A 14,026-nucleotide genomic window follows, 5' to 3' on the forward strand; every position below is an offset into this window, starting at 1 on the left:
AAAATGATGACATAACTTTGAGTCATTTCCCATAAGAGTTATTGCCAAGACTAACATCTTCAGGTCAGATTAGTATGTATAAGTGTCTGTGAATGAAATCAAAGTAACTTCTACCCTCTTTCAGGTAAAGTTGTTGTATGCCTTGGAACCTTGGAAATGAAAGTCTCTACTTTCAGTTAAAAAAAAACACCTTCTAAAGCTAAATTGTTGTTAAATTATAAACATAAAAGATAGCTCCTCAACATTCACTCTTAAAATGCTAAAATGGGGAAAGGAGATATTGATTTTAAGGTCAACCTGTTAGCAAAGATTAAAAATCGCATTTTAGCTTTTTTAAATATTTGGATATTTTTGTATTTCAAAATACTTGTGGGAAATAGTAATGAATTTTCAAAACCAAGTACAATTTAAAAAAGATGTGGTAAAATAAAAAAGAATACTTTTATACATAGGATTTTATTTTGCACAGCTAAAACAATTTTTTCATTATGGACTAAGGGAAAGCGGAAGAAAAAAACAAAAAACCACCACATTTAGCAAATTACCAAAACTTTTCCACTTTTAGTATTTTTTAATCAGGATTTTTATCATGTAGATTTATTGTCATCTCCTTTTTTGAATACAGACAAGATGCTTACCATATACCAAAGATTACAGGCTGCCACTAAAAGAAAAAACTTTACACATTCACTATACATCTAGGCCGAAAAACTGTCCTGCATGAAAAAATACTTAGAAATCATGTCAATAAATGAAAAACACACAAAACATTATTATGTTTAAGAAAAAGATTAAAGTCCTCCTAATGTGTCATTGAATCTGAATATTAATTCTCTGTGGTGCTATTTTGACACATTAATTCCTCTTGTATTTATGTACTCATACTGTGATTTTTATCTACAGTATTCATTAAGGCAAACAAACTAATGCATTTCTGAAGAGGTGTTATGGAAATTGTGTTCCAACAGCAAACATTTGGCATTAAAATAGGTTATCACATATATATAGCTTCTAGTAATATATATCAAGCATTCTTCTTGGACATGTATAATAAGAAAAAGATGAACATGCTAACAATGTCAAAAAGGTTTAAAATTCAGTGTCCAAGCAATTCCTAACAATGCTTCTGTAGTCATTGTCTTCAAGCTCTAAAACATTATAGAATTTATGCAAATGCATTAAAGAATTCTAGCTTGGCAAATACACCCAAGCAGGGTATTAAACTATATATACAGAAAGTAAATGATAAATACAGAATTTAAAGAGACCTTCTTTTCTTCTTTATAGCCTTGAAAATTGACAAAACTTTTTGAGGACAGTTCTACAATATTAAACATTAGGTAACCAGAGGTGCTTGGGAAACCTAACTACACAAACTGATTTAAAATACTCCAATGACTTTTTGTAGTGTTTAATACAATTCAGTTTGTAGTCAAGGGCACAAGACAACATTTAACAAAAATAATCACATCAAGTGAACTAGAAATCAAATGCAAATATATATGAATACAATCTCCAAAATCTGTCTTTTAAGTGAACATTAACCATTTATTCAAAGTTATACAAGAATTTGAAGGATAAAGTCTTCTGTGACATAAAACCATTTCACAATAGTTTCATGTCTCAGCTGAGGAGTGGGAGATAAGGTGAAAGAACAAGTTAGTAGGCCTCATTCAGGCAGCTAGAAAATAAAAATAGACTCAACAGCAGCCTCCACCAGCTTGTTGTCCTCCCTGACTGCCGGCGTGTGTTGCATTAGTAGCGGCATGCTGAGGGCCGATTTTAATGCCATTTGCCTGAAACAATTGAAAGGGAGAAAAGAAATGAATTTCATCAGGGAAAAACAAACCTGTAATAAATACATAAAAATTGTTCACCAGGATTTTTCTTTCATTCATCTAACTTTCCACATCTGAAGTTTAGCAAATACTAATACTGAACGATGTCTAGTCATATTTAGACATGTCAAATCAATAATAATTACCTTTTCCTCTGCAAAGACAAAACACTATGCCACTTTATTTAAAAAACACCTCCTAATCACAACAGGTACAGGGTAAATAGCTGTTGAAAACTGTGGGGTGTTTTACGAGTTTCTTTCTAATGTGAAATCTTTAAAACATAATTTTATTCCAAATAAATTTTCAAAGAGAAAAATACTCTTAAGCCCATGCTGCTATAATATGATATAAAATGTCTCCTTTCTCTACAGCATTTCAATTGCATGTTGAATCAGCTGTACAGGCTAAGGGCATACGAGTGTTCTGTGTCATCAATAATTTCTATGATCTCCAAAGACATGGCAACAGGCCAAAAACCCACACACACAGCGGATTTCTTTCATTCATCAAACTCACACTTATATCTTAACCCTCACTCCCTCAAGTGGATTTTACCTAAAAATACAGCACTTTGAGAAAAGTAATACAGTAGCTTCAGAAATTAAGCTCTTAAGGAAACTTTGCGTCACAGTAAATCTCAGATTTATAGTGCTTGGCAGTTGTTCTGCAACACTAGTAGCCTTGGGGTTTCTGGCACTAGCTCAGTATTGACAGCAGCTGATGTGGTTTCTTTTCGCTCTTTTGACTCCTCTTTAATAAAAAGCATGCCCTATGGCTCATTGGTTTTGCCCCCTCTGGGCTGGTAGCAACTTCTTGAGGAATCAAGGAGCCAGACTTGGCATTAAGCCAAATAAATAGCACGGACTGTTGGCTCTTGACAGCATATTGCAATCAAAGCTCCATAAGGCACAGTAAAGCAGTCAGCTACTATATGAAACTAGACAGAAACAATGAAGGGGCCTTTTTAAATAGAGGCCCCAATTACTGTTCAATTTATATGGCATCAGTCTCTGAAGGGCATCTCCTTTAAAATAACAAGTCCTATGGTCACATCAATAAATAAAAAATATTATTTTAAATCCCAAAAGATTTATAAGCATGAATGCAAATAATATAAAAGGAATTTATTTTGTTCTTTAGAAAAGTGAATAACTTCTACATGAAATAATGCAAGCTATGTTTATGCTTAGCTAAAGGGGTACACACAGCTACAGCTTTACTATAGATTCCCTACAGCATTTTCCTCACTTTGAAAATTCCTGGGAAAATCTTTCTTTTCTTCCTCTAACCATGCAAGCACAAAGACAGTGAACAAAAGTAAAAGCTTCTACAGAACAAAATGTTTACACAATATGTGCAAGACATTAGGTCGTTAAACTAGCCAGTCCCCTTGCATGAAGCTCATCCTTCCAAGGGCTATGTGACAGATCCCTTGCAAAAATTCTAAAGTATCATATGATCAGTGAATGATGTTACATAAAATCTCATGCAAAGGCTCTTAACTGTATGCTTTATAGCTATAAATATTATAATGTGGAGATAAAAATCAGCTCAAAATTATTTTATTTATACTCACAACAGTAATTCAGTCCTCTGAAAAACTGATGTGTTGTATTTAGTGAAATATTCTAAGTGCACTGGATAACTCAGAAAGCAGTATTACATAGTCTCTCTTCACCTATACTGGAAAATTATTCCTGAAAGCAGATGACACCATATGGGCAAGTGGATGAAAGTGGATTTTCTTTCCTCTTTGGGGGATTTATATTATTTTGTGTTGGTGCATGAATGGATACAGTCACTTACTTTAATCCATTTTCATCACAACTTTTAAGTGACTCTACTATAATGGCAAATATAAACATGCAACTAATATTAGATATATCAAGTCTTTAGTTTGATTATGAAAACCATGTGTCATGTAAATTTCATATGCATTTCTTAAAATGTTAAAGATTTTTTTAAGATTCATGCACTCTAGAATTAATGTTTTGTACTGTTTTTATCTTGAAACTAAATATTAGACAATGAAAGAAATTACCTCATTATTAATGTCAAAAACTCCTTCTTGGATTTTTTCATAAATTTCTTTTGCTGTATTAATAAATGCCTAAAATTTAAAAGAGTAAGGTAAGATTTTTTTTTTGGAAAAACAAAAACAAAAACATTATTATAAAAAAAGATAAAGTTACCAATACAATAATAATACCTGAGCAAAGGATATAGACCACTTAGGTAAACAATACCACCTTTTACAATATCAATTGTAATTTGTAAACTAGATAACTTTACTCAATAAGATCACTGGAGAAAGTCTTCCATTAGCTGTACACAACAGGGCTACAGCAGGCTCTAGAAAATATGATAATACTATTCAAATTTTATACACACACACAAACACACACACACACACACACACATTATATATAACTTTGCATGAAGTTCTTAACATTTTTTCCCACAATATAACTGTTGTAGTTTGGGGTTTCTGGGCAACCCACAGTAAACCCAACCTACACTAAAATTAATCCTGAACAAGCACTTTATTTTGCAACATTTAAACAGAAATGTAAAAAGAACGAAGATGATATAAAATATCATATAAAATAAAAGGTGATATATACTCAATAATGGAAGACAATATATTTGATGATGTGACAAACTGTAGTTAATACTATCAATAATGTATATTGAATTCTTTCAATCCGAGCTTATGAAAATTCATGCAAGGACTATTCCCTCAGCAGAAACCCACTTTTACTATAAAGATTTAATTCAAATATAAAAAAGTAAACAGGATTCATGAAGAGGAACAAATGATAACCCTCGTCATTTTTACACTGGAAGCATTTGACTGCTGAACTTGCCACCAGAGCTTTGTTTCCTAATTAACAGGACTGATATGTTTTCACCTTTAAAGGCCTTACAGCTCCCTGGAGTAATCAATCTACTGCAGCTCAATTACTGCACCAAGCACACACCATAGCCAGTAAAGGAGACTGCAGTAGGAACAGAGATATGAATATGCATAAACTCTAAGTGGGTGATCGAATCATCACAGAGGGTCATGAGAATTTGCGGCAAAATAATGAGAAGAATTAATCATTGCAGATTCACAAAGCACTTAGGAAGCAAGTACTTTTTCAAATGTGAGCTGGAGTTGCAAAGAAAAAATTGGCTTTTATCCAACTTTGAATTGATTCACATTTCTCAAAATTGAAGTTTTCCCATATAAAAAGGAAAAAAAACCTACCCTTATTTCCAATAACATTTCAATTATTATGATGGCCTTTATAGAACCTAATCAAAAACAATAGCCAAATAACACTTAAAAAAAATTGCAGAACTAGAATTCCTAGGGGAACCAAATTTTTTCATATTTAACTAAAACATAAGAACCCCAAAGTCTGAAAAATGTGTTGTAACTTCACAATAAATATAAATTAAAACTTATGCAAACATTGTCAAATTATGTAAGTAAATTGTACTTGCTAAGTTAGAGAAATCTATTTGAAATTAAAACACTGCAACTGAATGATGAGAGCTATGCTATATAAAATTTCATGAGTCACTAATAAATTTATAATACTTGGTCTATAACATTCCATTTAATAATAGCTTTGAAGTGTTCCTACAAACAATGGATTAAAGACATGTGGTTTTTTAAGTCAAAAGATGTAGAACACTCATTTTACAGAATTAACTTTCTTTACAATAAAGCTATTTTGGAACTCTATTTTTTAAAAACAAGAAAAAACTTTAAGCTCAAGCAGACTTTAGAAAAAGGGGGGGGGTGTTGTGTGTGGCTAGGTGGCACAGTGCATAAATCACCAGTCCTGGAGTCAGGAGTACCTGGGTTCAAATCTGGTCTCAGACACTTAATAATCACCTAGCTGTGTGGCCTTGGCCAAGCCACATAACCCCATTTGCCTTGCAAAAAAAAAAAAAAAAATCTAAGATTGAACTCATTAAATTAGTGACTATCCATGTCTGAAAATGGGGGAAAAAAAAAGAAAGAAAAACAGGGCGGCTAGGTAGTTAAGTACAGTTGATACAGCACCAGCCCCGGAGTAAGGAATACCTGTTCAAATCTGGCCTCAAACACTTAATAATTACCTAGCCGTGTGGCCTTGGGCAAGCCACTTAACCCCATTGCCTTGCAAAAAACCTTAGAGAAGAGAGAGAGAGAGAGAGAGAGAGAGAGAGAGACAGAGACATATTAGCCTCTTTTTTCCTGAATTAAGCATTTTTTCCTTAATTTTTTTAGAGTTGATATTAGAATTATAAAAAGCTCTTTTGCTTTTTCATTCTAATTACAAGATTTCACAGCTATGGTCTGCAAATTAGTGGCTAATATTTCAACCATAAAACTTAAACCTTGAAATGTAGAATTCTTTAATGGGTACCATTTATGTAGCACTTTATGCTTTACAAAACACTTTACAAATTATCTCAGCTGAACTTCAGTGACCCTTCTCATATTTTGTAGCTGAAGAAACTAAAGCTCATCAAAGGTAAAAGATCTGCTATACAGGTCAAGAGGTTATTGAAATGGGAAAAGGGATTCTGATTCAAAATCCAGTGTGCTTTGCACTACACAACAGCTATGTTCTCTATTTATTGGATAATGGTGTTATCTTTGTACAAACTTCCTTAAAATTTTTTTTCTGAACATAAATTTTTTTGGAAGTATTACTGATACATATTAATACGAACAGAATTATAGCTAAAAATTGAATAATGCACACTTTGAGAACAAGATATTTCAAAAACTTAATAGTTAACAGAATTAATTTGACTTACATGGCAGAAACATACTTTCAGGTTTTGTTTTTTTTTTGCAAGGCAAATGGGGTTAAGTGGCTTTCCCAAGGCCACACGGCTAGGTAATAATATTAAGTGTCTGAGACCAGATTTGAACCCAGGTACTCCTGACTCCAGGGCTGGTGCTTTATCCACTGCGCCACCCAGCCGCCCCAGAAACATACTTTTAAAAATAGTATTTTACGTATCCCTAGGAAGCTTATTTACAAAGTCTACTTATTGGGGGACAAGAGATAAACAGGTAACAACACGTCCCAAAGAGATTAATATATTCATGTCAAATGAAATCACTTCCACTGCTATTTAAAATAAGTAGGAAATGGGAGTTTCAACTATAAATTACCTTGCCCAAAATCTTAATTCTTACTTATCTGGACCTGATTTATACAATTTCAGCTACCTGGAATGTATCTGAGAACCAACAAACAAAAAACCTCTGAGAAATCAAGTTAGATGTTAAAAGTTCATAACTTAATAGGAGAGACTCAAAGTTTACTCAGAAGCAGAGGCTATTTATGGCCTATCTTTGTATTCCTGAAGTGCTTAGCACAGAGCCAGCTTAATAAATGTTTACTGAGAATGGCACAGTGAATAGAGCACCGGCCTTGGAGTCAGGAGTACCTGGGTTCAAATCCGACCTCAGACACTTTAATAATTACCTAGCCGTGTGGCCTTGGGTAAGCCACTTAAGCCCATTGCCTTGAAAAATCTAAAAAAAACAAACAAAAACAATAATAAATAAAACACATTTTTACTGGCTCACATTACACCTGATTTTTCAAAAATTGCTGATTTGATTTACTAGATTACAAAAGATTCAAAGCAGGGTAATGGTGGTCAAGAGGAGGTTCAAAGGACAAATTAATTGACACTAATCACAATAATGGACAACTGAGAGTGGCAACAGATAAAGGATAAGCACTCAAAACCAAAACCAAAACACAAAACCCAAAAAGTGTGGCACTATTCTTTAGCATTAACTATATAAGAAACACTTCACACCGATGGCTGAACAATCAAAAAAGTTGAAATTAGATTTGGTTAGGAAGTTAGGAAAAAAATGTAGTTAGAAATAGTTTTACTAAAATTGTTAAATAAATGGAATTGACAGGCTTAATATTCAATCACCTGCTTCATATTACTGGGGGCAACCTTGGATAGTCTATTCAACTCCTCTGGTTCCTGATAAAGGGTTGGACTAGTTTCTTTCCATTCTAAATCACATAAATCTGTGTGAATTTTTAAATTCAATTCTTTAAAAACTAATTTAGGTATAGAATCTTCAATGAAAAGATAATAGAGGGCATTAAGAACTATAAAATGTGCTTCCCTGGGAAGCAACTCAAAACAACATTTCAATTTTCAAAAATGTTGCCTGGCGGGGGGTGGGTGGGGTGGGGGGGGTGGGTGGGGGTGGGTGGGTCAGGAGTACCTAGTTCAAATACAGCTTCAGACACTTAATAATTACCTAGCTGTGTGGCCTTGCAAAAACCTTAAAAAAAAAAGTTGCCTAGTGCATTGCAAAGTAATTTGCCCAGGGTCACACAACCAGTATATGTCAGAAGAGTAACTTGAATCCAGGTCTTTCCCACCTTGAGGTTGGTTCTAATCATGCTGTCTCTTTTTATTATGCTAACTGTTTTAGAGTCAAGCACTGAAGCAACAATTTCTCTAAGAACTCCAGGCTTCCATGGATTCTGTAAACATTTTTTTCTTACTCAATATTAAAAATATGAAGGTAAAAAATAAAAGCTATCTCTAAGTTCATTAATCCTCTTGCCTATTTGCTGATCTTTTAAGTCCTAGGAACAATACCTGGGTGAAACCAGTAACTTAGAAGCTTTATTTGATTTTGTCTAGAGTATATATCACTATTTTAAAACATTTTTCACTATAGAGTATAACTCTTTTATAGGTGTGTGTGTATGTATGTGTATATATATATATATATATATATATATATATATATTAAAGCATTTAAAAAAAAACAAGGCAAAGAGTTCTAACAATCTGGCTAAGGAACAAAAAACTGAACAAATGAACACACAACATGCACCATTCACAACATATACCATACACACAAATGCACACAAGGCCAGACTAAACAATGTAAATTTGCTCAAAAATTGTAAGTCAAGATTTTAGTAGTTTCCATAAGAAATAATGGCAATAAATTAGTTCATATATCTATCTACATCTATATCTATGTATATGGGTATATAATATACATGCACACACACACACAAAGGAGGTAAAATGAACACAGGAAGCTATGGGGTGAGATACAGATGCATAGTTAAAATACAAAAATACAAATATATCGAAATGCCTTACCCAATTACCTCAGATTAATATCTGTCTTTATGTAACATACTGCCATCTGGTGGCTAAAATGAAGCTAATGAAGCTACCAAAACTCATTTGGAGTTGCCTAAATGGCTTAAACATTTCCTAATTAACACCAAAGAGAAGGATATGGTATGAAATAAACTTGGATGTATGTTATTTTTCAGGAGTCAAAGAAAAAGTAGAGAAATAATGGATAGGGCACAGTTTCACATTCCTTCCAATGGTTCTAAACATAATGATATAACCAAGGTTATCAATTGACAGCTTGTATTTGCACATTCCCATTATCCCTTCCCTTGTGAAGCTTTAGTTATAATCGGTTACATGACTGGGAAGGAACTGTATGAAACCTGGAAGTTTCAATCACTTTTTAGTAGTTCTAGCAAAAGAAGAAATTAATTACTAGCTAAATAAAGTGTAGGTATTCTAAAACTTAAGCTGTTTTTACTAAGAGACTTTATTTTCAGATAACAGTGTCACAGTCTAAGCCCTGCTTTTAAAACATTCCAAGCTATTTGATAAAATAACTAGCTCATATAGTGTCAGAAATGAAACCTAGTTCTCTTACTCTAAAGCTAATGCTAGTGTTACAATCATCTCCCTACCATCTTGCTAAGGTGATGGCAGTAAGGGAGCAGACATAGGGGCAGAATGCTAATACTCATCCCTTTTCAAACAGAAATTAAATTTTTTTCATCATATTTTAAAATACATTTAAATATACAAAGAAAAAAGAGAACTGTATAGGTCACCTCCCTCAAATGTGAAATCTTTGGCCAATGACCATTAAATGAATACACTGAAGAACTTAACTGTATCAACAGTGACATTCCTCCTATATAAATGAAACAACTTGAGAACTGTAAGTTTGGTTTTTTACAGTTATTGAGATAACTTTCAATATAACTCACTTCTCTTATAATGGCAATTTTATTCATGCCCTTTCCTTTGTTCACCTTCAAATGAAAATATATATTGACTTGGTACGAAGTAAAGATTCTTTTTTGCATCACCGAACTGTTTGGCATTCTGATTAAGCTTATGGACTTCTCAAAATAGCCTGAGGCTGAACACAGGAAAGGGCAGTGAAAAATGTGTTGACAAATATAGTTTGGGATTAAGAAATGGAAAGAGTTGCCTAAGACTTGTAGACTCTTTAGAAGCATTACATATGTATCAAAATAAACATCAGTACATGAGAACATCAAGTTACATATAATTCTAATAATTCCAAGTTAATCTATTGTTCCTAAAGCTGAAAAATGAAGTATAACAGTAAAAACAATAATTCTAATTGCCATTTTCTATACTATATAAAAGAGTTGCCTCAAAGAGCCTGAAATAATTAACTGCTTCATCCAATCTACATTAAATATAAAATAAAAATAAAGATGTTTTTTTAAAAAATATAAAATGTCCCACAAAAAGTAAAAGGAAAAACTTGACAAGAAAGGTATATGAGAATATTTTATGAGCATTTTATAGCTGAATCTGGAAAGAAGATTCCCAAATAAATTGGAAAATGGAACAAATTTTTATGGCAATATATTTTTCATCCCTGCACATAAGTAAATCCTAAAATTTCAGTATTGTATGTGTTAAATGAAATAGCTCTGAACACAGAGAATACCCCCTGTGCACAATCTAAAAAGAAGTGAAATATACAAATAATATATTTTACTGGCTAGGAGGGTGGTCATATGGTCAGACTTGTACTCAACTATTAATATATGACTTTTTGTACTTTATTCCTTGAACCAAATTCTAGTCCTCTTATCACTTTACTTCCAAGTAAAATTTTTAATCAAATTGCTCAATCTTAAATGATGCCCCTAAATAGGTTTTTTTTTTTTTTTGCAAGGCAAATGGGGTTAAGTGGCTTGCCCAAGGCCACACAACTAGGTAATTATTAAGTGTCTGAGACCGGATTTGAACCCAGGTACTCCTGACTCCAAGGCCAGTACTGGCTTTATCCACTACGCCACCTAGCTGCCCCAATGATGCCCCTAAATAAAGCCACTTATGATACCCTCCTCAGCTGACTTACACTGCTCAAAGAAAAGTTACAAAGTAAATTTATACCATATCTCCTGGCCATTCTCTTTAACCTTATTCTCTGAATGGAAAAATTTAAAGTCTAGCTTTTAATATGACTTTTCTCTGAGATGCATAATTCTTTATGTTGTCTGACTCATGTCCTGTTGTCTTCAAAGTTGTTTGGTATAATTTGATAGAATACTTAAAAGTCTAATAAAGTCAATTCTGGGGAACATAATACTCTTACAATAATTTGGTAATAAGTAGTAGGGAGGCAGTCCTATGAATGTTTTCCAAGATATTAACCTGCTTCACTTCTCAACTAAACTACTATTGGGGTCCCCCCTCTCATTGGTGAGATAGATTCCTAATATCTGAAATAACTGAACTCATTTAAATTTTGATTAGCTTTTCAACAAGTAGAAAAAAAGACTACCAATAATGTAGTAAAGCATTATTAGAAAGAGTATAACAAAATGTTACAGTAGGAACGGAACTACTACAGTTCAGTTACATTAAAAGAGTTTTTACAAGAATTAAAATATACAAAGAGCCAAAAATTTGTTTCTCAATCAGAAAATTCATTTCCCAATCAGAGTGCCCACTAAGGTATCAGACTTGGGTCTTCTCTACTTAGTTTTTTCCCCACATTCAGCAACTCCTTTTTCCAGTCTCCTGCATATTTCCCCTTACCTCTCCACCCCCACCTTCATCTCTTTGCTTTTGTTATCATCTCAGGATAGCATTTCTACCTTCCAAGGTATCAATGAGCTAATATGATAAACTTTTCTTATTGATGGGAGAAGTCTTTCCAATTTCTTTGCCACAAATGTACCTCAAAAAAAGAGGCCTTCCATAGACAAGCTATGGTTTATCAACTCATAAGAACACATAAGAATTTTTTAAACTAATATTGAAAAGCTATAGATAAAAGTATTGTAAAAAATCTCTGGCATTAATTTATAAAAGTTTATGTAATATATAATGAAACTTCAAAAGTTACCTTCTACATATGATTTCATTCTATAAAATTCTTATTCATATCTATATAAATCCTGAAGCTGGAGTCACCCAATATACCACTGGCCTTTCTTTTGATTGTTTTAATGGCACATTGCTATTAATGCAAGCAACACTTTAGACTATCTGTTTACCCAGCTCTTGCTGTATGACTGGCTCTGCCTCCATTTCCTAACTGTTTATATCTTTTCTTGTGCTCAAGCTACCACTGATAACTTGTTACAGAATATTTATAGTTACCATGTGTCTACTGTTTTTCTAACTTCAATTTTGATTCTTCTGAGATATGTTGTGTCATGATTCAGAGTCAAAAAACATCAACAAGAGATTAATGAGACAAAGATGGGCTTTGAGCAAGTTAGTGGCATAGGATAACTATTCTCCAAAGACAATTTAGCCAAGGCTCTTAAAAGGCTACTATCCTAAGAAGCTATTTGGTCTGTCAAAAATAATGTTGGACATGTGTTTTTTTTCCTGGATACTAGACTTTTATTATATTGTAGTCTCATTTTATGAGATTTTATGGTTTTTGTTTCACACTCTTGACTCAAAGTAAGGAGAGATCCGAGTGGTTTGGGTTAAGTGAGGAAAGTCTATTTTTATTTTTTTTAGGTTTTATTTATTTTGAGTTTTATAATTTTCCCCCCCAATCTTGCTTCCCTCTCCCCACCCCCCATAGAAGGCAGTTAGCTAGTCTTTACATCATTGTTGGACATGTGGTGAGAGAATTGAATTCAAATCCTAGTGGTTCTGATATTAACTATATGTCATTTCCCTCTAATTTGTTGCTGTAGTTGGAAAAGGATAACAAATAATAGGTAAAAGTGTGTTTCTTTTTTGTTATTTATGGGAATCTATAAAGCAAACTAGGTATATTTTAAATTGTTACCTTTGTTAAGCAAATCTCAATATGACCACTTAATTTCTTTTCACTTCTCCTCAAGTGTTCTATTTTTTAAAGATAACTACTAAAATCCATGACACAACATAATTTAAGAAAGGAACCGAGTTCTTAATTTGGGGGGCTGTTCTGAGGGATCAGAGATGGTAGAAGGAAAAATAGTTAGACAAGTTGAATAACAATAAAAACACCAATTAACAGCATTTATATAAAAATGAAGGTTGGCAAAGCACTGTATAAACATTATCTCATTTGTCCTTATAACCATACTGAGAGCTAAGTACTATTATTATATTCATTCTCATTTTTTCAAAGGTAGTTGAGGCAGACAGAGATTAAGTGATTTGTCCAGAGCCAAACAGTTAGTGTTTGAGATAAGATTTAAATTCAGGTTGACTGTAGGTCTAGTACTCTGTTCACTTTGTCACAGACAAGAAAAGTGTCTCTATACCTGTCTCTCTGGCTCCAGAATGTAAGGGAATTTTGTTATTACTGTTCAGACTTGTGAAGAAATGTTAATTGGTCTGCAACATATAGTGAGAGATGTCCGGGTGGAAAAGAATGATGACTAAAGTCATGTTGCTAGCATGTGTCAGAAGGAATCTCTTGATTCTGAGGCTGGTTTTCTATCCATTTTTTTTTTAAGTTTTTGCAAGGCAATGGGGTTAAGTGGCTTGCCCAAGGTCACACAGCTAAGGTAATTATTAAATGTCTGAGGCTGGATTTGAACTCAAGTACTCTTGACTCCAGGGCCAGTGCTCTATCCACTGCGCCACCTAGCCACCCCCTCTATACAATTTCAAAGGGAAATAGAGTATAAAGTGTCAAAAGTCAATCAACTAATTTATGGAAGAAGATATAAATATTATTGGATATCAATTTAGGGAGCATTTAACTGGAGGAAAAAAAAAGCAAAAACTGCTTTTACCAAAAAGGTACTGAGTGAATCAAAGGGAAATGAAAACCTACCAAAACTTCTTTTTAGCTCCTTGAAACTACCTTTTTGTACTGTTTCAAAGTGTTCTAACTAGAAAGAGCTACCTAATTTTATTAC

At 33.2% G+C, this 14,026-nt stretch overlaps 1 protein-coding gene across 1 annotated transcript in view; it reads right to left on the minus strand.

Moving 5' to 3' along the window:
* Window positions 1–437: 437 nt before the first annotated feature.
* RAB2A (RAB2A, member RAS oncogene family) overlaps window positions 438–14,026 on the minus strand; it is an 89,644-nt gene continuing 76,055 nt past the window's right edge. The window contains exons 7-8 of the mRNA XM_074202722.1: window positions 3,883–3,951; window positions 438–1,796 (exon numbers count right to left, since the gene is read on the minus strand). Of these exons, the coding sequence (XP_074058823.1) occupies window positions 1,701–1,796; window positions 3,883–3,951 (165 nt within the window). The 3' untranslated portion in view covers window positions 438–1,700. The remainder of the gene's footprint in view (window positions 1,797–3,882; window positions 3,952–14,026) is intronic.

The sequence above is a fragment of the Macrotis lagotis genome, chromosome X, assembly GCF_037893015.1.
Source record: "Macrotis lagotis isolate mMagLag1 chromosome X, bilby.v1.9.chrom.fasta, whole genome shotgun sequence".
Classification (NCBI taxonomy): Eukaryota; Metazoa; Chordata; class Mammalia; order Peramelemorphia; family Peramelidae; genus Macrotis; species Macrotis lagotis.